At 37.9% G+C, this 25364-nt stretch overlaps 1 protein-coding gene across 1 annotated transcript in view; it reads right to left on the reverse strand.

Moving 5' to 3' along the window:
- ANO2 (anoctamin 2) overlaps window positions 1-25364 on the reverse strand; it is a 192591-nt gene that overhangs the window by 31278 nt on the left and 135949 nt on the right. The window contains exons 15-19 of the mRNA XM_026862090.1: window positions 13760-13831; window positions 7679-7880; window positions 2828-2939; window positions 1457-1514; window positions 478-578 (exon numbers count right to left, since the gene is read on the reverse strand). Of these exons, the coding sequence (XP_026717891.1) occupies window positions 478-578; window positions 1457-1514; window positions 2828-2939; window positions 7679-7880; window positions 13760-13831 (545 nt within the window). The remainder of the gene's footprint in view (window positions 1-477; window positions 579-1456; window positions 1515-2827; window positions 2940-7678; window positions 7881-13759; window positions 13832-25364) is intronic.

Genomic DNA, 25364 nt, shown 5'->3' on the forward strand with positions numbered 1-25364 from the left:
ACTGACATACAAGCACCTTAGAAATGTGTGGATTTCATCTGTAAACCCATAAAACAGTCATAGATCAAGTAATACGTTTTAACATCTTTTATGAGCTATTGCTTTTCTCCATGCCATCTCTCCTCCACTTTATACTCATTTGTATTCCATGCTGCATCTCTGAAAGCTTCTCTAAAACTCCCCAAGAGATCTATCATACCTTGCCTGTTTTCCCAGGTTTCTAAAATTAATTTAGATCAATTATTTAATATATTCAATCACTTTCTTTAAGCCATTTACTGCAGATATAGCCAATTATTCAACATAAAATACAGCCAGATCATTTCATCACAACCAAAAACGTGATTTATCATCACATTCAATTAGAACCCACTGAAGTCAGTGGCAGAAGTCCCATTCAGCCCAATAAGGATCAAGGCTTTAATTTACAGTGTCATAGGAATAATGCATGGTAATGGAGAAGGCTGGGATACATACGGGATTCCAATTTCAAACAGGTTGTTTTGAATCAGTTGTTTTCCAAGCATAATGATGCTCAGCTGAATACAGAGTTCCATCAAACACCCTCCTGGAGCACACTGTAATTAAACAGAACCGTAGAGTGTGAAGGGAGTAGAAGAATTATTTTAAAAGTACCCAGTTGGAAGAGCTATCGATGTCTCTATGTGCCTGCCACCCGTGCCACCAATTTGTGCAGGAGCACGGAGCTCATTGATCATTGCAGTTCTATCCTTAACAAGGTATTTCATCTCTACTCATAAAACTGCATAATGGAAAATATGCAGAGCTCTGAAATAACTTAATGTGCCCAGGGGCTACTATATTTCCTTTTAGGATATTTACTATATAATCAATGTAATAAACATAATGCAGTATCACCAGTACTCTTCCAACCTGATGTCTCCCAAGGGGGGAGAAAGTCTTCAATCTTGCAAAGACTTATGCATAAGCTTTATTGTAAAACCTTGAGTATGTCTACTGATTTTAAAGGGAATACCCACAGCACTTTAAAGGAATTATTAAAATTAAAAAAAAAAATAAAGTGTTTACAGATTTAGCACAAAACGTCTATAGATTTTTAGGCTACTAAAATTGCTTTGCTTCTAGTGATTTACCGAATGTGAAGCCAAATTCAAATTCCATCTCTGCCACAGGTCTCCCACGGGCCTTGGTCAAATCATTTAATCTGTTTGCACCATAGTGCTCAGTTGTAAAGCATAGAAATGGTGAAGCTTCCCCTAAGATAGACTACAAAGTAATCAGAACTACAGAAAGAGAGAAGATACAGGCGCCCCAGTAAGAAAATTTGGGGTTTGTCTATTTATGTTGAAGAAGATCTAACATCTTGGTTTAACATGTTTTCAATTTTTATTTAATTGTCTAAATTCCAATGAATACACTGCATGCATATCGCCTTTTGTTAATAAATATTTGGTTGAATTTCAGATGTACTTACCTCTTCCATTCGATAACCATCAAACACATATACATAATGTCCAGGACGGCCAACAAATCTGAAAGCGGTAACAATATATGAAATAATATAAAAATAAGAAAAAAGTTAACTTCAGCAACATAACAGTTCATTCATATTAGCTAAAATATTTCAGAACTAGCTACTTCAACAAGAATTTTAAGAGACTCGACTCCTATTCAACTTCAATTATTTAAAATTATTTCAGAGTAATAGACCTCTACAAATGTTTTTCTAGTACATCTTGATGAAATAATTTTAACAAAATATTTTTCTGTGATATAATAATAAAATCTCTCTCTTGATTAGAGATCACAAACTAAACCGGGAAAACATAACCTAACTCACATTCTCTTGCATCTGAGTAATGTCCTGAATAGAGTTATTTACTCATCTATACACAGTCAAGGGTTTTCTGACTACAGAGGGAGAAACAGTGAGATTGATTTTATTATAAACATACAATACAAAAAAAAAAAAAAAAAGTTAAAAAAGAAAAAAAAAGTGATATTTTTCATTAATGTCTTACAATATTTAAAACCACTGGTAAAATGTATCATTAATTCTTAAATCAATGATGTTGAATAGGATTAGTGAAGAGCATAGATTAATATACTTTACAGCCCCCAAAAGGAACAGAAAAATGGTCTGAAACAGAATCCAGGAGATGTTTTAAACATTTTTGCCAAAGTTTTAGCAAACAATCATTTTAGCTTCCCATTTAAAAGCATGTGTTATGCTGTGGATAACTGGGTCCCAAAAGACGATGAACCTGAACCCATAGGAAGTCACACTTATTTAGCAGGACAGCTGAATTAGCTTTTTGGTCAATCAGTTCATTTGCCAAAACATGCAACTTCCAGTTGACTATAACAATTTCTTAATTTAACTTGATATGGGCGAATAGTGCAAAATGTTGAGAAAGTAGTTCCATAATTTTAAATTAAACAGCAAAATCTTTCTTAGCTAAATGATTGTTTCAAGAAAAAAATGCTAAAATATGAAAAGTGAAGACTTGTAAGCAGTACTATTTACTCATAAATGCAACACTTTTTTAACTAAAAGGAATTATTTTCTGAGGTGTGGAATTATTCTTGTTTTAGAATAAAACGGTTGCATTTCAGAACAATGCTCTGCTTAGAAGAGAGACAGGACAATACTCGACATCATGCCCTGTCATTCAAAAGCAAGCTTTAGACAATCATGTTAAAGATATTTTTTCATAGCTAATGAAGGTGGATAGTCCCAGGCTTAGTTATGTAACCCTTTGTACCCATTTTTAAACACAGATCCACTAATATATATATATGTATACACACATAAATATCTATATGTAAAGGACATTTATCTTACCTTCCTTTAAAAAAGGCAACATAAAAAATCGGTGCATAAGAATTCACAAACTTGAGTAAGAATGCCTTCAAAATCAGTCTTTCCTCAAAGGTTTTCTCTGTTTTTGGTACCTCTGGGGGGGCGAAAGTAAACCAGAGAAATCAATTAGTAAATATGTAAACATCCCTGATATCTGCAAATACAATACTAAACTCCAAACTTTGAGCTCATACAGTTGTTTTTTTTTCTTTTTTACTTTTAATTTGAACCAATGCACACTACCTCTGTCACTGACTCCTTATTTCCAGAGTCCTTCCAGATTTCCAGATGGACATTGAAGATTCTTTGATAGAAACATTAATAATGACAACGTAATGAACTTGATTCTCTGATAGGCCTCTGACAGCTTATTCCAAGTTGCTCATTGTTGTCTGTGCAATACCCTGGTGACAAAAAACCTGACAGATCCTGATGCCTGGGCTGGACCTGACAATACCTCACTTCTTTTCCAGTCTTTTTCAACGCGTTGCTGAGAGACCTGGGCAGATCTTATCACCTTCCCTGCTTTAGGCCACATCTGTGAAATCTTAGCACAAACCTCCTCTGCTATTTACTCTGACATCTATTATATTATTAACTATATAATATCATTAACTATATTAACATAATGTATATATTATTATTAATAATAATAGAAATAATTATATATATATGTGGTTCTACTATCTATCCAGAGTTTGAAGAAAAAAAAATTAAAAAATTGGCTCTTGATATTCGATTGTATAAAGCTAAAGCAGTATAAATGGCTTTAATACATATAAGCATGCTCATCTTAACATACATACGGTTATCAGTTACACAACTGAAATAACAAAGCATTAATGTTCTCAATTCATGAATGATGAAAGCAAAGTACAAAGACTTTCATCCAGAAAAAAACACCTTAAAAGCCTTCTTAAATCTGTGTGCACAAGCCTTTTTTTCTATGAGATTGTTAATGTGCTTAACGCTAAAACCAAGACTAAGTACCTTTCTGAATAAGGCATTAAGTGAATTGTTAACTGCCATGCAAAATAAATGCACATTTTTGCTAATGCTTCTCCATTCCATATATATATTCTACTTTTGTAGACTTCTTTAGATAACTTGTAAATATCTGTCTTAAACATTTTCAGTATTCATTACCTGTTCCCAGATTTATTTCCAATTTCTATGGAATTTTCTAGAGTACATAGGTATGACACAGAGGCTTTTCCAGCTGACAACAGGATCCTCTTTTTTTCAAATATTCTAAGTGGGTTAAATTCTTGTATTGCCAGGCTCATCCTGAGCTGTTAACTAATGTGAGAGCAGGTAATTGTATTGTGGCATGTTCTCGACTGCATTTCAGTAGCACAATGGAAATGTGAAATAGTAAGGTAGATCCAGAGCTCTGGCTTTAAGAGCTTCATTAAAAATACTGCTGTACTTTTACAGTTTTGTTTTGGGGCACAATTTGGGTGTTTTGGTTGCTTTGGGATTTGTTGTTAAAAAAAGAAGCATCTTGTTTGTTTGAGCACTAAAATAATAGCAAAGCTCTAACGAGTCCCTACTGCCCAGCTTTATTTGTGATACTTTCAACCAGGTTTTCATAAAAAGGTCAATACACAATGTGGTGAACCCTAAGCCATCATTCACCTATACATATAGAAAAGCTTAATTAAACCTTCAGAGGGTTTGAACAATTTGTAGATGACCCCATATGCTGGATTGATCCTCAGGACAACAGCTCAAGGCAACAGGAATATCGAATAACAGTGGTGCGGTTTTTAATTTGAGGGAGAAAAAATCCTAGCCTTTCCCTTATGGAGAACTCCCACAAAGATGAGCTCAGCCTCTGGATGAAAATTTGCACACCATATATGGTTCCAGAGACTCACTCAGCACTTCACTCCCTCCCCACACTCAGATATACTATACCATACCAATAGAGGCATGCATAGAATTTGTCCTCTAGCTAGAGGAGTCTGCTACACAAGAAATGCATCCAGCCAGAATAGATGCATTAGTAAGAGAGAAAACTTTCAAAAAAAAAAAAAAAAAAAAAGATACACTCATAATATATGGCTGGTTGTGCAGCACGTTATACCAAAATTGGGCAGCTGAAAGTTTCCAGGTAGAGACTGAGCTGAGCGATCTGGGTCATGGGCCTTAGTTCACTGAAGGAATTGCTGCCTTTGTAAGGCACAAACTCAAATAAATTTGATTTTATCCTCATTTGACTGGTTCTGCCTGGACCTAAGTGAAGTTACAAGTGAGCAAATGAGTTGGAAATCAAGTCTGACACCACCTGATTATTGAAGATGAGGGGATCAACCTGAGAATACCAGGATATAATCTGCACTTTTGCTGGTCTGATTTACAGTAAGGGGGCATCGGTTCCCTGCTTTGCTGGATCCACACAAGGTGCGTGAGGTCCTAGAGCATCTTCAAGGAGCTCTCTGTATTGATTACAAAAATACTACTACTTTTTTTCCCCCGAAGCACAGAATCAGCACTTACTGAGGCAGATGCATTACTTTGATCCTACAAAGAATGCAACTGCTATCAGTGGTACTATTCTTGTGCTTACAGATGCACTTAATTTTTCACTCAAGATTCAAGTGTGCTTGAGGTTGGAATAAAAACCTATGCTGTCAAGAGCTGCTCCTCCAGCTCAACAAGTGTGTTCCTCAACTTGTTGATTAACTGCAGTGTGAAAAAAATAATTGAGTATGTTTTGCTCTCCTCAGCAAAATGAAAGTTCACAAGGTAAGGAGCATTTATCAGCATGAATGAATTGCAATTTTTTTTAACATTATGATTACAGTTGGCATCTGAGCCTAGCACTGGAGAAAGCTGCCTGAATGAACTTTCTAACTCCTGTAATTTGTGGCACTAGAGATTACTCAGATGGATCCTTCTTAAAGAAAACATCTGATGGCTAATTAGGAATGCTGCCTAAATAAAGATAGGATTAGAATTAAATGCAAAGTGACAGGGGAAGAATAATCACCAAAGACGACATTCTTGATTCTCTCACAGAGTGGTGCACATTTCAAAGGGAGAGTTTTTCCTTCTGTGCTTCCCCAGAGAAGCAACGGCAGTAGCTTGCACTTCCCAACTTTTGCCTAGAAACTGGCAGAGAGAAGCAGCCTGGCTTTCATCTCTTCCTAATCTTTTCACCCAGCAGTGTCGTGCCTCGAGAGCTGTGTGCTCCCTTACCTGGGCAGGTGAGGTGGACAGAATTGATCAGATTGCATACAGTTAGCAGCTTGGCAGTTATATGAAAGCTGAAAATCTGGGAACAGTTTTGGTCTGGACAGTAAACCCAAGCTTCTTTATGCCACTAGAACAGAGTTCATTTGTGTAACCCTGCTACATTCTGCCCAAAGCTGGATCGAAACATAAGCAAACAAATTAACACCATATGGTGGCATTCTGTGAAAATGAATTGCTTTGTCTTAGTTTCTTTCAAATACTTCACAAATTTAATCTAAACTATCAGGCTATTCTTACTGGTAAAACCACAGGACCATATTTCAAAAATTCAGGATTTGATGTCTATAATGAAAGCTACAAAACTTTAGGGTTTTTTATGGTGTTCTTCAGAAAATAAGACTAAAATAGACATTTTCACTTGTGACTTTGAAAGTGTCTTGAGAACATGAGATAAAAAGCATAAATCTTAAGAATTCCTAAATTTTTAATTTGGTCTGCTAGATCCAGCCAGCTTCACATCACTGTAGGTTTTACAAAGCTTCACAATCACATGTAGGTTTTACAAGAAGGGAATCCGCAATTTTGAATGATTGAGTCAGGCTCCAATTATCAAAAAGTTGCTAATTTGGATGCCTAGGTTTAGATACCCAGAATTGACAGGTAGAGCACGTACTACAGTTAAAGGCATCTGTGGTTGCTGATTGACTTTCACTGTTTTGAGTAACTCACTTTATGTTCCTAGACTTCGAAACATCTAGAATTAGAAGTGATGTATAAAAATGTGGTAAGCAATAGTTAACGACAGCAATAAGAATTTCATGTTAGGGCCTTATCAGCTAACAGCTTTGGCCTAATTTACATAACAAAACTAAACTCCCAGATAAACCCCTATTAGTAAACAACTTTAGCCTAATGTATATAACAAAGCAAAACTCTAGCCTAAACCCCTGTAGTAGTCAAAGGTCTGACTCGCCTCTAGAAGACTTAAATATATTGCCAGGCTTGTAAGAATACAAAAATATTACCAAAAAAAAAAAAAAAAAATCCAGCCCCTAACTGAAATAGGTATTATTATTAAAAAATCCAGCCTAGACATGCCCATATAATGGCCAAAAAAAAAAATAAAAAAAAAAAAATCTTTTGAGTGGTAAGGACCTGGTAAAAGTCACAGCAACAAAATAACATGGTAAGCCTTTGCCATGTTAGTTTTGCCAAAGCCAGCAACATCGTTGAAACAAACCAATGACTTTCAATAAACCAGACTCCTAGAGGTAAAGACATATGTTAAAATACATACCAGGTCAAAAATTCTCAACCATTCTCAACCAGCTCTAGATAAGTGGATCTTGGCCCTGAGCCAATGTAACGCAGAAATACCAGCTGAGATCCTGGAAATAGCACAGCTGCGTTAACATGGCATTATGGCCAGGCTAATTAGTCCTATTAGTGGCACATTGCATGTTGCAGCTTAGACCCCTAGTTCACAGAGGCATGTCTGAGCATCTTACCCCATAGGCCTGAATATTTTCACTGGCACTCTTCAGTGGGAAATATTCCTATTAGAACCTCCTTGCATACTCTCGTGTCAATACATGTAACGTACTAATGAGGAATGTGGTGAGATAGTTTTACCAATTTCTGTCAGCCATTTGGCAACAGCTCCATAAATTTCATCAAGTATAAGTATCACAACGAGGTTAATGATGACAGCAGTTGCGGTCACAGTCACTCGAACATTTGATCTCGTTGTCTCCTTTGTGCTGAAGGACAAAGCCGCCGCCGTCGTGATTCGATATACAATCACACCAAACACTGCTGAAAACGTCAGCATAATCTGCGAAGAGATGTACAGATAGATTAGCTCAAGTTTGATACTAACATTTAAACAGAAACGTTGACTGACATGTTGGGTTTGTACCATGAATTGGCATTATGTGGTTATTTCTTAGAGCAACAATAATACAGGGATAATCAAATTAAAATGTGAGAATTCAGAACTCCCTAAACAGGGACATAAATGATGAAACTGGATGCAGAACTCTGAACCGCCACAACAGTTCTTGAAGATGTGCATGTCCACATTATTCATGTTATACTGGTGAAATGCAGATAGTTCAGGTCCAAATGCAGGTATTAAGCAAGGTCTTTTATCCGGTAATAGGTTCAGATGGCTTGGACTGAAGGGCCTACTTGTATGTGCAGACAAGTAAATAGGCTTTACTGGATGAAACGGCGTCAGCTTTGCACGGCAGAAGTAGCACCTTACTCTTCTGTTGTGTTTGCTCAACTCTTGCCAAAAAATAAATTAAAAAAAAAAAAAAAATAAAAAAAAAAAAAAAAAAAAAGAAAAAGTAAATGTTTACCTTTATATTATTCTTTTAAGACTGACTTAAACAGGGTTACTGGGGCTTCACTTTACATTTCTGTCCCCAAAATCAGTTAGTATCCCAGTGTCCTTCATGAGCTGTCTTTGACCCACATGATGAGGAAAGTCAGGCCTGCTACTCATGGTCAATTTTCCATAAGAATAATTTCAATTTCACAGGGCTGTGGCATCCTGGTTTCTAAAATACCCCACCCCACCATGAAAAAAAAACAAACAAACAAAAAAACCCAAAACAATAAAATAACAATAAAGACCAGAAAATTTTCATAGCCTAGGCAGGAAAGGGGGAGAGGGTACATTATTCTCTTTCATTTTTGCCTTTGGCAAGAATTCTAATATACATTCCTTATTTTAGGTAAAACAACTTGAGATCCTCAGATGAAAGAGACTACCTAAATGTTAAAGATTAGATTATTGCAATTATTTCAGTGGGCCTAGGGGCCCATATTCACAATGCAGGTTTAAGGAAATTTAAGTCATTTTAATGATCCACCAATAATCTGTTGAATTTCTGTATACAGAGGAAGGTTGTCTTATGAAAAATACTGTTGCAAAAGAACTAGAACAAGAATGAGAGCTATATTAAAGGTTGCAGATGAAATCTGGGCACATTTGTTTTTAATGCAGAACTTGTAAACTTACTAAAAAATAACAATTTGGAGAAACTGCTGGAGATTTCAGATGAAATTCACAAAGACATTTTGTGAGAAAATAGTAATAAAATCTTGGATCTAGTAAAATATCCTATTTTGATTGTTTAAAGAGGTGTTTCAATTTTAAATGAAAAGTAGATGAATGATGAGGTTTTGCCTCTTGCTAATATTTTTAATTCAAATACTGGTTTAAAGAAAAAAATCTAAACATAAAACACTTTGAAAATGTTTCAAATGGTGAAAAAAATATTCCCTTTCTTTTTGTAGTTTTCATTGTGTTGAGAAAACAGTTCTAATTTTTCTGCCTATTTTTATCTTTTTCTTTTCACTTACCTACTAAACATACAGAAAAAAAAAAAAAAAATCTGCTTCATGTTGAACTATCTGCTCAACTCTTGCTGTGACAGAAGTGGTGCAGGAACAGATCAGAACTTTTACCTGATTTGCCCATTGCAGAAGCTATCACTAGAGTAGAGAGTAATATCCCCAACAAAGAGAGAAAAACAAAAAACCACCACCAGGCAGTAATCTAATTGACATTCCACCTCTACAGTCACCTTAAGCTTTTTTATTTTTCTTAGTTTAGATCACAGATTCCTTCCTCTTTATCACCTTCCAAATACTCTTCCTATTTCTTTCCCATCTGGATTTCTTTGAAAATTTTACTTTAATGGTGAACAAGGAAAACCAGCAAAGTAAACTTGTATGTAACTCTCTGGAGATGATGAGCTCTCTGGGCGTCCACAGAAACCTATCTCCGTAACAAGCTTCCACTTAGAAATGCTATCTTAACCATACTGGAAGAAAAGTCATCAAGGACAGCCATCAGTAAACAGAAAGAGGAAATTTCAGTTCAAGGAAGTTGAATAGCAAACTATTAAACCTGAATAAAGGATTCAAGGGAACCACAGAATCATCTAGGTTGGGAAGGACCCTGGAGATCATCTAGTCCAACCGTTCTCTAGCACAGTTCCCACCTACAGCACATCCTTAAGCTCTAAATCGACCCGACTCTTCAACCCCTCCAGGGATGGGGACTCCACCACCTCCCTGGGCAGCCCATTCCAACGCCCAACAACCCCTTCTGGAAAGAAATGCTTCCTAATATCCAGTCTGAACTTTCCCTGGTGCAACTTGAACCATAGCAATGAGGAAGATTGTTGGAGGCTTGCACTATTGAGGCTTTTTCAATCCATGCAGTGCCATCGCAAAATGTACAAAGTTACCCCAAAAATATGTTCTGTTTGTTTAAAGAACAAAGGTATTGGTTTTGCAAAAGCACCAGGGCTTCAGAAAGTACTCGGTTGCCCAGCTGTTTTTCAACATCTGCTTAGACACAGATGGAAAAACACTCCTTTAGGAGTCTTCATTATCTATGCATCCAGCAACAAAAGAAAATTGAGGAGGCCTTGTAGGACTGCACAGTAACTGAGAGCACAGTTCTTACTCCCCAGATGGTCACTGGGAGGGAGTGGTTCCTGTATCTTCACAGAATTTCTCCAATTCCTTACAATACCTCTTTTGCCCAGATTCCAGATCAGATGGTCGCCTTTCATTCAACTGCTTACTTTGCCTTTTGTTGTCATTGTCAACTTTTTATCTGGCTTGTTCTGTTCCCTACCATGGCAGACAGTTTCTTCACTGAATATCTAAACTAGTCTGTTAAGGACAGAATTGCTTAGAAACAGATGTAAAAATTGGCTGCAGAAAAGGTCACCTACTGAGCCTGGTATGAATGAAGACAAACAGGAAAACATACTAGATCTGAGAAGGAAGCTATAAAACCCCATGGGCTAGACTGATACCTTCATCCAAGTAGGATAACAGTTTAATGTCCAAATAGTTCTTTAGCTCCCCAGTGGGGCTATTCTAGAGTCAAGTATTATGCCATGTGAGTAAGAATAGGGCAATAGGGTCCAAAAGAAGGAACAGGCTGAAATCTTGTGCCATGACGTTAATTGGTTTTCTTCCTTCCTCTGGCTGAGCCACATGCAATGAAGACAAAGAAAGGTTCCAGTGATGGCAAGGCTCCACGTCATCCTGCTCTCTTCCAGCAGCTATCAGTGTTTTCATCACAAACTCAGAAATCTTCGCCATGACATGTACCTTCTAAATGTGGAGTTTCTAAACTGTGACATGTGCTATTTACTAATCACACACACGCCAAACCTGTGTATGCTCAACTGAGCCTAGACATCCACCTACCACTGGTCTTACTAAAAAAAAAAAAAAAAAAAAAAAAAAAAAAGACTTGTGGACTTCGGTGCTAAAAGACATTGCTTAAATTGAGGTTGGATCTTCTGCCTCCTCTGCAGCCAAGTGAGGCTTTGCGTACAAGAAAATTGCTGTGACCAGATTTTAAAGCATCTGTAAATCTGTTGAATTATTTCATGGTGTAAAACACCAAAACTGACTGGGCAAGAGAACCAAACCCAGCATTTTATTTCAACCCACACTTTTAAAGAAACCAACAGCATACCTAGCTTAATAAAGACAGAGGAAAAGCCAGAAAGAAAAAAAAAAAAAACCAACACCGTTCTTGAAAGAGGATTCACAAAAATGAAGTATACAAAAGAAGTATTCAAATGAAAAATAAAGAGGAAAGGTTTTACAGTAAGAAAACCATTAGCAGGGTTAAGAATCATCAGGGACAGTATGGCAAGTAAACTGGGGGAAGGAGGGACAGAACACAGCAGCATCATTCCATAGCAATCTAGACATCATCATGGAAAATACCTGTGAGTTTGTGCTGCCAGACCCTTTGGGCCTGGAAAAGGTAATATTAAGACTTCAACAATCACTTCTGCAGCACTAGAAACTGCAGCCCGTGCGTGTGTGTGTGTATCTGTGTCTGGTTCTTCTATGTCTGTGTGCTGTATATGTGCACATGCACACATAAATTCAAGATTTCATCACCTATTGCGTATGTAGTGCTTACAGGTAAAAGAATTAGTCTGTGTGAATAATAATAACGGAGGTAGATGAGACCAATTTAGTTTCCTCAGTGTGATTCTATTGCACAAGCTGACAGCAAACTTTAGTCTGATGTTTCCAATTCCTGTTTTACTAATCTAGCAAGAAAAAAAAAAAAAGAAACATTACATAAAGTGTAGATTGTAATCTCCACATGGGAAAGCAAAGCTGGCTCTACCTCATCAAGAGCTGACTTAAATTTCACGCATGGTTTGTAAGTTGTCTCCTGTAGGTTCTTACATCTTACTAATGCTCAAAATATCCTAAAAAAAAAAAAAAAAATCATTGCGGCCACTTCTCCAACTGCTGAAAGCCAGCATAGCTCCACTAGAAGCTGAACAACCGGAGCTCTATGTTTTACCTTTATAAATCTCTCTGAGATGTTACAGTAAGCAGGAAGATGTCATACATAGGCTATGACTCAGGAAAGCACTTTAAGCTCATGCTTAGGGGAGATTTAAACATATGGTTAAAGTCAAGAGCACACGTAAGCACCTTGTCTGCAAAAGAATGAAATCATGGCTATATGCTTAGTCATAGTCAGTATACTCTGCTTTAAGCAAAGTCCCAACTGATGCCAGTTAGAGGTTCTGTCTCAAAAAAAAAAAAAAAAAGCTTGATATGGCCTCAGGACAATAAACTCACTTAAAATGTTCTAAGTACATACATATATATATATGAATGACAAACCTAATATGTACAGAAACTATACTTAATATACAATTTATATATCTTCATAAATATATACGCATATATTTATAAAAACTTAGACATTAATTTGACTCCATCGTAAATATAAAATGGTTTTGATTGTCAGAGATAGAAATTCAATCTTCACAGGACATCTGTTGCAGTATATGCAAATTCCAGTATATTAGAAATGCACCTATGTATTTTAAAATAATTTAGTCATTAAGTAAGTTTCCCATGCCAGATTCTCCTGTGGTGTAAACCAGCAGATTTCATTGCCATTTTATACTGGCTCTAGAAGTGAGTGCAGGCTTTCATTCAGTAATTTCTGTAACCAGAGGGATAATGGGATGCTTAACAACGTAATTTAAGGTTCATTAGCCAGGCTTTGTATTGCTGTTTACAAAGTCTAGCAGCTTGATGATGTGTTTATGGTCTGTTGGAAATTTCGCTAGGACAGTGGTGTCCACACTTTACAGTTGGCTGACCTGCACACCTTATTGTTCTCAAGTGAGGATTGTATACCATGGTCTTCCTCTACTACAGCATAGTGCATCCCTGAATTGTGTTGGACAACGTACTTCTCAGCAACGGTTATTGTTGTCACCTGCTGTATGTCACCTATTCAGTAAGCTCAACACTTCTGTATGTCATCTGGACAGAACATAGGCAATACCACGCACACAAGCAAATACACAGCAGTCTTCCCTCTATCACATAATGAAGGATGGATCAAAAACCAAAGAAGGAGCTGCTGTCATTACAGCAGGTCATCTAGCCAACAGCCCCCTCATAAGCAGCCTTTGGAAAAAGACAATAAAGCTGGAGGTAGGCATCGAGCTCTACGAGTCTTCCTAATAGGACACATATTTCTCACAAACTGCAGGTTATAACCCTCGCTTTCTTCAGATTTTTAGCAGCTTTGAGAATACTAATTCATGATTCCACTCAAGATGCTCATTGCAAAGTTTCTCACACCTAATAGACGTGCAGAAATGCAGATTATATTACCATAAATAAAATCAATCCAATATTTGTTGCATATCCAGGCATACGGTCACTCCATGTCAGCTTCTCTTCATCCTGTGACAAAACACAAAGAAATTAATAGACATTACAGAACCGTACAATAGCAAATATTGGAGCTAGTAAGATCTGTTATTGAAAAATGTTCTCAATTCCCCTACTCCTGTTGTAATTTTGAAGATGATTATAAGATTTAGGACACCGATATTTTAAAGCAGACTTTAATTTGAGAGAAAACAGGGTAAGAGGTTAAATAAGATATATAGAAAATGCCTGTAAAAATCAGAAATCATGTGTAACTATAATTTTAATATGTGAAGAAACGTGTTCAGCTCTTACTAAATTTCATAACATCAGGAGTAAGCCTTGAGATTCACCATAATTTACATTTAGACAAAGCAAGATTCAGCCATTTATTTTTAATTGCTTCTTGTAAAATTTCAGAAGAATAGTGCCTGAGACAGAAATCATGAAAAGGATGATTACTACCATTTGAACTCAGATTTTTCGTCTAATGATTACTTTAGACGAATGTGGCCCCTAAGCTAGTTCTTGCAAAGACAGCCCGATCCTTCTCCTGGTACTTGGTCTATAGAAGAGAGAAACCACAAAGGCAAGCCCCTTCTGTGATCTCTGCTGCCAACCTTGTTTTCTTCATGTGCAAACAGCATCTCTCTCTTCATTGCATAATTTAAAGCAACTGTGATCAGTGAAATCTAGTATGCTTTTACTCCCCACACAAACCTAACTCCATCTCTAGCAACGTGTACATCTAAAGAGGATATTTGAAAGTAGATTTATATAAGAAATACGATTCTTTTCTCTCAAAATAGGTTTCTTAAAATAATAAGAAGGTCATTACTTTGTTTAAGTTAAACTAAAATTATATAATTGAATTAACTAAGGACACAGAACCAGCTGCTGTTTGCTTTTCTGTGAACCACCGTTGCTATCCCATGGACTAGTACTTCACTTACACTGGAGTTAACCCAGTTATTCTGAATTATTTAAATCAAATTAGACTTAAGGTCAAAGGTTTCAAATAAACCATTTCTAAGGCACAACTGTCCTCAGATAAAAATAAAAAATCAGGAAGTAGCCTTTGTAAAAGGCTTTCCCAAAGAAGCACTAGAAGTACGGTGTATATACTCCAAGTGCAGAAATGCAGCTGGGAATTTTCTCATGGACTTTACTGGGATGTGGAATTAGACCAAAGACATGATCCTGTCTACATAACCATTGCCATTGTGGTGGTGCCTTAAACACCGTGGAAAGTAGCATTACTCAGCATCCCCTCTTCTCAGCTCAGCTGTTCAAACAGGCAAGTCGAGCATGCCTCCTTTGGGAGAATGCTGGCAGGACTGGGCCATAGCAAACCCAAGCAGAAGCACAAATAATTTGGCCCAATGTATGCAGTACATAAATACTCCATACAGTACATAAATGGAGTCCATCATTTAGCTGGAAGGCTACTTTAAAAAGCATTTCTGTGAAAGCACAGATGCATTTCATTTCATTTTGGCTTTTACCACTCAGCAATTATACAGGACGTAAAGAAGGTCTAAGTGAATATACTCCAAGAAGGCCTGAAGGACACCACATCTAACAGTTTCACTAGGGGAAAAACACTAAAGCAGCAAACCGGCAGAACGAGTCAATGCTAGCCAAAGCAGTTAAAGAAAAAAAATCAAATATTTTATAACCATACTGAAGTAGAAAGAGAAAATTGTGATTTATACAAAAGGGCCAGGAACTGGCAAAAATTACCAAGAAAATTACTTCAAAAAAAATCTCTCTAGCAGTAAGAGTTTTGGAAAATATGAAATCATAATATCAAGATCAAACTTTCACATGTCATGAATCATGCTGGCCAAACCCTGAATTGAAAAGTGACCAAGGTTTTTCATGTTTTGTGGGGTTTTGGTCAATATTTCTGGTGATGTAAGACATTTACTGTATTTTGAAGCATCAGCCAGGATTCTGACATTATCTACTAGCTATCTCGTAAAAAAAAAAAAAAAAAAAAAATAAAAAAAAAAAAAAATCACATGCTGATAACTCCTCAGCAACTTACAAAACTGAGAAATCAGGGAAAATCATAAGAAACAGTTGTCCATTATGAAAAATAAATAGCTATTTGTCCTGTTTAGGGGGAGAGGTGTTTGGGGTTTTTAGAAAAATAGAACTGGGTAGTTACAGGAAGGAAAGAAAATGAGGAAATTGGGCAATGATTAACATGTACTTTTCCAGATGACTATCAGAAGTTAAGATGTGCTTAAGCCTACATTTCCAGGCATTAAGAGACATTAGGATTAACCCATTTAAGGGTCCCAACTTCAGGAGAGTTTAAGAACTGCAGTTATTAGAGTGTTTCTTTCCTTTAATCTCAGCAGATGCTTTAAGAATGTAGAGGCATCTAACAACACCAGTCATTTTGGAAGCCCTAGGTCTAGCACCTGAATACTTGTTTTACATAAATTATTGCTTTTCAAAAGTACTTTGTGCCTGATGAGTTCAATAAGACAAGTTCCTGGAATAAAGATTTAGAAGCGTAACCGATTCTTAAAATTTAAATTTATTACTGGGAATTACTAAATGAATTATGGACTGCCTCCAAAGAAAATACCTTGCTGAAAATGACAGAAATAGTCCTTTCTCTTGTGGTGGGTTGATATGGGCTGGCTGCCAGATGCCCACCCAGACACTCTCACTATTCCTCCTCAACAGGATGATGGGGGTGAAAACTAAGATGAAAAAGCTTGTGAGCTGAGGTAAAGACAGGAAGATAACTTATTAATTGCTGTCACAGGCAAACAAGACATGACGTGGGGGAAAAAATAATTTATCACGATTGAAAATAGGTTTGGATGGTGAGAAATAAAAGCAAAACTAAAAACTCCTTCCACTTCACCCCTATCCCAACTTCTTCCCAGGGCCAAGTTCAGTCCTTCATTCTGGCCTCCTCTATTTCCTTCCCCAAGTGGTGCAGGAGGATGGGGAACGGTGGGTTATGGGGTCAGTCCATAACAGCTCATCTCTGCCACTCCTTCCTCCTCACACTGTCCTCCTGCTCCAGTGTGGGTCCTTCCATGGGCTGAAGTCCTTCAGGAGAAACCTGCTCCAGCGTGGGCTCTCCAGGGGCTGCAGTTCCTTCAGGAAATACCCACCCACTCCAGAATGGGGTCCTCTGCAGGCTGCAGTGTGGTATCTGCTCCATGGTGGCCCTCAGGAGATCCCTGCTCCACCATGGTCACTCCAGTGGCTGCAGGGGAATCTCTGCTCGGACACCCTGAGCGCCTTCTCCCCTCCTCCCCTTTCTCACCTTGGTGCTCGCAGGGTTTTCTCACATTCTTTCTCCCTCTCTCCTCACTGCCAGTGAGTTTCTTACACACACTTTCCCAGATTGTGCCGAGGCGCTCAGCTGTGCCCTGCGGTGGGACCACTGGAGCAGCCTGGGCTGCTTCTTACAGAAGGCACCCCTGCAGCCGCTGCTGCCAGTGACTGGGCACCAGCACCCGGCGCCTCTGTGGTGGTGGTGCAACGGCATGAAAAATCACATTTGTTTCTGCGCACTGAACAAGGCAGAGCGGATTGAACAGAGCTTGGTGGGGCGATGACACTTGGGCAGTGCTTCCCCGGCCTCTTGCAGTGAATGAGGCAAAGAGGGAAATTAGGGAGAGGAGGGAGGAGAGGGTGTGCGCAGGAGAAGGCAAGTGGAGGAAGGAAGGAAGAGAAGATCAGCATGCCATCCAGTCAGCTTTCTCTTTCATGCATGGACTCCCTTTAACTTTAGGTGACTTTGCCACACGTTTGCCATTTTCTGTAGCGCTCAGCCGAAGGGAGATCTGAACACCACGCCTGATTTGCCATGCCATTAGGGGGAGATAAAAAAGCCGGCTGAAAATATTACTGAGTTACTTAGACAACATTCACGGCACAAACCAAATTCTGAAATTTAAATCAATATATTAGGCAGCTGAAGGCTTCCTTTCGCTCCGGCTCTTGGTAAGAAATCCAGATCTGTAAATTCGCTTGGTATTTTCTATCACCTGATTCTACTCTCTGGCAATAGTGCCATCTAGCCGCTAAAAGACTGTACTGTGAGGTATCAAGAACACCTTTGCGATCAAAATATTACACTTGCACACTGCATCAAGTGTGGTTTATCCTAAGGTAGTGGAATTCATTCATGAATTTCTCATAGGATACGTCACATGCCCCATTCTAATCAATAAATGTGCATTAGAGAACATCGCCTAGATTTTAGTCGGGGGTAGGAAAGCTTTCTTGAAGGTTGATGAAAACTCAGCCAGGCAGGCAGGGAATCTATCTGGAGCAGTCCAAGAGGTGTATGCATTTGCTGACATAACAACATGCAACAAATCATGTGAAGAACAATCTCGATGACACTGTGGAATATTCCCCAGGAGAAACTGTATTGCAGGGAAATATTTATATGCAGACAGAAAACCTCAGGACAGAGAATATATTTTTGTGGTGAACAAGCAAACTAAAAGATATATCTTTTGAAATCTTTCTTTCAGTTTCTTTAAATACAGTGATGTATTTGCAGTTGTATTGGAGGGAAAAAAATGGTTGTTCTGGGTGTAGTGATGCATTTCTGTTTCGATATTTAACATGGTGTGCAGTGTGTTCCACACAGGAATACATTTCTTTCCTATTAGAAAAGAAAAAAAGAAAATTAAAAAATCAGAAAAGAAAAAAAAAATAATTAAGCACCATCTAGGTTTTGCTGGATGGTTTATTTCCTTATGAGTTACCTAACATGGCAAAGATCCAACACGTGCAGCTCTGCATGCTCAGGTGGGCCTCTGAGCTGTGAAAACCTGGAAATATACTGCACTTGGACAGCACCAAGCGTCTTTGTGAAAACTATTCTATGTTTCTCTGTGAATTAAACCACAGCCAGTTTGCTCAGATCACAAGTATTTCAGTTATTTATTTATATTGTCCCACAAGAGAACACCTCCTCAAAGCAGGTGTTTCTAACAATCAGCCATGCCAGCTCAACCTGCACTTGGGGAGTAAAGAAACATATTTTCTCTCTTCTGCATCCTGCTTTGTAACTCCAGTTCTGAAATTCAGGCTTTTCAGTGCGGTTGCACCTGGGCAACCCCTGTGACTTCACTGGTCTTTGCACATTGCTGCAATAATTTACTGGAACTTAGTAAAAGATGCTCAGGGAAGAATGGAATCCAGGACCACTCTCTCTTGGCTTCCTAAGGTCTTGCACAGCTAGCAACACTAAAAAGCCACAAAATTATATTTCCAAGGACAAAATCCAGAAGTTCATGTCTAAGTACACCCAGGAAGCATCAAACAAATAAATGTAATTTTTGTAACTGCACTTGTCTTTGTAGAAACAAAAGTTTTCATTTGTGTGCAAACTCTTCTGTTCAAAATTATCATCTAGAAATAAGAATTGTGGTACCAAATACAGCTCTTCTGTATTTGCGAAACACCCAAAATACTGCATGTGTTATAGCAGGCTCAAGACAAGGAATGAAATGAGCTTCTGAAATAAAGGGCTGCTATAATTTTACTTTGGGCGTGAAATAAGATAAAGGCAAAGAGAAAAGCGTATTTCAGTGCTATCTGGAGGTTAAAAGAAGTTAAGAGCCAGAATAAGCCTGCAACACAGGCAGGAAAAAATGGATTCCAGGGTGGCAACACAAAATGAAATGCAGTCAACTCACATCAGAATTTCTGGGATCTTTCAGTGGCCCACAGCGGTAATTACAGCTAAAAACCTCTGGACAAGTTCATAGGACTGTTCCAGCCTGTATTAGGAACCACCAGCCCTCAAACTTCTGAGAGGAAAGACAAAACTGCTGCCACCCTGGGCATCTGCCAATGCCTGTGTCTATCCCAGTCTGAATATGTCCCTGGGAATTCTACCTACACACTCCCACAGAAGTTGAAACAGGCTTTGGTTTGAGACCCATGCAAAGAGAGAACATTTTCTATTCTTCTTACTTAGAAAGCAGTAAAGGGCATTTTAAGAGTAAAGATGGCTCTGTTTTGTGAGCAACATTCTGTTTCAGGCTTGCACATGGAAAACGAACTGCCAAGACTCATTTGGAGCCAGCTGAACTGCAAAACCTTTGATTAAAAACTTTTTGCTGCCTTTGAAACACACAGAATAGTACAGACACCCTGATAGCTTTCAGTGGAGCTTAATGGACACACTCTAAATCATTTGAGGAAGCAATGCAGAAGAGAGAACTATGAGAAGTGTGTGCAAAGCTCAGTACTAGGATCGTGGAAATTAATGGAATTTAAGGCTAAGCAGTGTTATTGTTAACCAGCCAGCCTTGATCTCCTTTGCAACTGTGGAACTTTCTTGAGATGATTTTAGCTATAAGGATAATAAATGTGTTTTAACTAACGTTTTTTAGAGAAACCTCTAATCACAGCTTGAGCATTTCTGTGACGAACAATAAGTCACAAGCCTTATTAGGTCATTCCAACTGCTAATTACCCTAGCTGTTGAAAATGTATGGCTTATTTCCAAGCTGAATTTGCTTATCTGCATCTTCCAGCCTTGGCATTTAGCTACAACTTTGTCAGTTAAGAGCATCTACTGGCAGATTTTTGGTTTTGGCTGTAGGTTTTTACAAACTGTGATCAGGCAACCTCTTGGCTTTCCTGCTAGCTTAGACCACTCAGAATGGGAACAGTCAAGCCCACAGCTGTGTTTCTTCCCCTGTGATGTGATTGGAAACAAATTTCCCACAGACTATAGCCCTGCCATGGGCCACTCACTTGGCCTTTCACATAACAAGGCTTATGAAAGCATGCGTGAGTAGCCAAGTCCTTGTGCCCCAAGATAGACATATGTACATCCCTCCCACAGGACCAGACATCTGACGTTACTGTGTTAGGTGAGGCTCGTACTTCCAGTCATGGAGAACAAGGAAACCCAGCAGAAAAGAAGACACCAGCCTCTTCTCTATCAACAGAGGCGCTGGCAGAATGGAGGAAAGGATCCGCTAATCCAAAAAGCTTCTAGTCCTTATCAGTCTTAATACTATATTCTGAACTTTTTCAAAGTATGTATCTATAGGTGTATATGTGTAATATATATATATATATATATATACACACACACACACACAACGACATATACACACACATTTAAATGTGTGTGTGTGGGGGGGTACGTATATCACACGCATACAGTGAACACCTTAGACAAAAACTAGCTCTCATTATTCAAGTAGGACTGAGATAGGAGCCACAGCCCACAGATGAAATCTGTCATCAAAGTTCTCCAAGGCATGGTGAATGTGCCCATTTGCCCAACCATGCCACCACTGCTGGAATAAGGGTAAGCCACAACATGCCAACTAGATTTCTTACTGATTTTCCCTCTGCAGCAACAGCATGTACCTAGACTGTATCAGGAGATTATTAGCTGTAGGGTATGTAGACAGGTAGGGTCAGAATGTCTCAAAAATGACATACAAATATGAAAATGTCACTGAAAATTCTACCTTCATTTCAAAGATAAAAGATCTAATGCTCCTTGCAGTAGTTTCAAGGAAGTATTTCAAGCCACTTCATTTACTTAAAGATAATGACAAAAGGCTGGAGGTTTGCCATGGCTGTAATTTAAATTTGTAAAGTTAGACTTGTTTAATTTAACACACTTTATTCAGAAATAAAAATGGTTCTTTTGCTGTATTTAAAACTGCTTTTGATAGTCATCTTAATGCATCTAGTGCATTGTAGCATATTGCAATCGTTATTGTGTAAATGGCATTAAGGTGCTTAGTCTTTATATCACTTTAAAATCAACTTCTTGATATTTACATATGGTTCAAGTGAAAACTGGCAGCATTTCTTTTTTTACAATGACAGTTTAACATATGGCTTTACAAGTATGAATTATTTATGTAAACTTGAAGCCATTCAGAACATTACCAGGAAAACACTATAATTTACACAAACAATAGGGTTACATCTGTAGTCATAAATATTCATTGTTTATCAATGCTCTTTGTAGATGATTAATAAATCATAATGAGTCTGATCCTGAGAAGGCAAAGGGACAGATGCACAAATACACTTAGACATCTGGTGGGATTTCCAAAGCAACTGACTGACAGTGGTACACAGGTCTGTCATAGTAGGGAAGGTGGTAGTGGAATGAGACAAATTAAGTTCATGTCATGGAGGAATATCCTGTCACCTGCTCAATTTTTGTTTTTTAGTGTAACTCCTGAGCTCCTATCTCAAAGAAGGTATTGAAATGCCACTCATGGCTTTAAAATATGCTTATATAAATATAGTCATGCCTAAGGAAGACAGATTCTGCGTCAGACATGCCTCCTTTAATTTGCACAGTTCGATTAATTCAATACAGTTTGATATTGACCAGACACAGACCTATCAGGTATGTTAAACAAGGGGAGAACAAGGTGAGTTTCAAAAAGTGGCTTTACAAAAAAATCAGTTATCAGCAGTACTCTCTACCTTACATTGTTCTGGAGTTAACTGGATTTTCAACCACTTTGTACCCTGAAATCCAGAACGCCATTACTCTAATAGTCAATCTGGTTTCACGCTTTCGCATGTAAACTGTGAGCATCTGATGGAGAAGTTAATGGAATAATAAACATGGTACATTTTAAAACAACTTATCCAGTATAATTTTTCAGGAAAAAAAAAAAATTACCGTGTACTAGTTCTCATAACTCACTACCATTTTAATACTGGCAGTGATTAAAAAAAAAACCCTACCATTTTAATACTGGCAGTGATTTTCTCTCTGTCAATTTTTTTTTTAAAGTATAGGACTATCTTCTCTATGTAAATCTTTTTAAAATGTGTTGGTTACACAATCAGACAACGAACTACTTGCAGGATCTCTCTCTAGAATATAAAAAGGTCCAAAATTATCTTATCTTCTGTAACTTCGTCTATTTGCCTCAGATAGATAACAGTTTACCTGAAATTTATCTGTAAAATCACTCATTCAGTCACCATTATATATTTTAATATAAGCAACTTGGGCCCAGTGGAACTAAGCCAGTTGGCAATTCTGCAATTTGCAAAGCTCAAATTACAATTCTTTATATGGGAGTCTCTTAGCAACATTTAATAGTCTTGTTACATTTTGAAACTGCATGTATTAGTTCCCTTCAATGTGAAGGGAACATAATTAAAAAATTTGACTGAACGTATGATTTCGGTTCCGGATGAGATACATTTAGTGCTAGACTCTGAGTAAAGATGCCCTTTCTATACTTCTTGAAGCTTATCTGGCCCAACTCTGGTCCAGTGTCCTAAACTTGAAGAATCTAGGCTGAAATTCTTGCTCCTGTGAAATCAATCACAAAATTCCCTGTGACTTCAATGGAGCAGAATCTCACCCCAAGTCTTTGGCACTGCACACTTAAAACCAGATTCTCCATTGTCTTACGCCATGTGAAGTCACTTATCCCCACACAGAGTGGGAGAAAAAGGCACGCAACACAATATGGGTTTCCTTTGGTTGCAATTTCAAATTTAGCTTACACAAACTGTGAATGATCACACCAACAGCAGAGGAGAGTGAAGGGGTGTAAATTTCAGTAACATTTAAAAGTTGGTAATTAAATGTTTGGGAAGCAAGGAAATAATTAAAAAGGGATGTGGCTGTGCTAGATTCTTTTCCTGACTCCAGAGCATTTATTGGCAGCTGTAAAATGTTCATTAAGTTTGTATTCTGACATTTGAATATGTTATAATAATCGACACTCATTTGAAGAACACAATATACAAAGGCAAACTTTTGCTAATAATATATAGATGAAGTGCAGAGACGAGTTCTGGGTAAACAGTCAACAAATAGAAGACTGGAAAAATGGGGAGGGGTATAAGAGCAAAGCAGCCTTTAGCTGTCTCCATGTCTGCTCCAAAAAGGCCACATCTCAGAGATACGTGGGTCCTGCCCATGCGCTTTCTCCTGCTGAGCCATTTTACCTGGCTGTTTAAAGCCAGACAGTGACATTTATTGATATTTCTGTATTAACTCTTCAACAAGTACTAGATACGTATCACCATGCCATGAGCACGAAAAATGAACAAGGACTGGGAGTTGGGAAACGGAGACACCAGATGCGTTACACAAAGGAAGTAGTATGAGGGGAGCAGGTACTCACAAAGCCTTGCCTCATTATAGTGGCAGTAACTATTACGAGCTTCACCTGCAGTCTGTGCTGAAAGAGGCACTTCCAGAGGGAAGAGTCAGAGTCCAACCCACTGCTTGGTCTGACCCCATGTCTTGGAAAAATATTTATTTTGGCTGACTATGAAGAAAGTCGTATTGAGTAGATATCCATAATGAACATCCCCATATCTTCACACACACATGCACACAGACACACACAGAGCACGATACAGAGTAGAAGAGCATAGAATACTAAGAAAAAGATGTCAGTGAAGCTGGAAGGGAAAGACAGAAGGGGATAGAGATACTAGACCAAAGCTGACTGACAAGCACAACTTAACTGCTTTTCACTAAGCCAACAACAACTTCATATGAAGTTGTTTAGATCTCCCAGATCTAAACATAAGATGGAGAACAAAATTTCCTAGCACTCTAATTCCAAATTCTTTCTGATTTCCAAACAGAAATAACTACCCATACACTGGGCTGAATTAGGCAATATTTATTCATGTTGTGTATATATCTATGCTAAAACCGTATAGAAAACACACAGAGATCTCCAGGGAGCTCCTTCCCACCAGCATCCCAGATCACTCACCTTTTTTTTTTTTTTTTTCCTTCAAGATGTGTTGGTAGTTGGCAGTAAAATGTAGATCTATGGAAAGCTGCCTTGAAATGTCCCAGTTGGAATTAATACAAAACCAGCTGGCAAAACTGGAAACAGTGGGAATCAATGTTTCACATTTCATTCTCTTGAAAATGCGTGTTTGATTCTTTCCTATCATCAATAAAAATGGTGTAGGTATACCAACGAAATAAATTTCTGTAGCTGCATACCAGAAAAATGTGGAAAGTAGTGACAATCTATACATGAAACTGTGATGTATTATCTAGTCAGAGATCAGTATGCTGTTCCTATTTTTAAAGTAGCAATGACTCTGAAAGTCATATAAATTGAATTTGCAGATGATACTAAATTAGGAGAGGTTGTGAATAGGGAAGAGGACAGAGATTTAACTACGGGGCTGCTGAGAAGTCAGAAATACAAGCATGATATAGAATGAGATTCAAGCAGGACAAATTAAGGCTGATACAACTAGAAAAATAATTAGAAACAGCAATAATGCAGAGTAAAGGAAAAAGTGGTATTAAATAGGTTCTCAGAGCAACGAAATACTGTGTGAACACGAATCTGGAGAGAATAGAAATGGTGGTAATTCATACTTGGTCATTCTCACAGGTAGTGAAGAGACGAATGTTCTGAAGCATGCACGATCTGCATGGGAGTAAATTCAACACATGAATTCCACAGAGTGAACTGAGAGACATGCAAAAAATCAGAACCTATAATGCATTGACTTAAAAAAACCTCTGGCATTCACATATAGCAAAGGATGAGGCTGCATTTATGGC

Source organism: Athene cunicularia, assembly GCF_003259725.1.
Source record: "Athene cunicularia isolate RWA chromosome 1 unlocalized genomic scaffold, athCun1 chr1_part2, whole genome shotgun sequence".
NCBI lineage: Eukaryota > Metazoa > Chordata > Aves > Strigiformes > Strigidae > Athene > Athene cunicularia.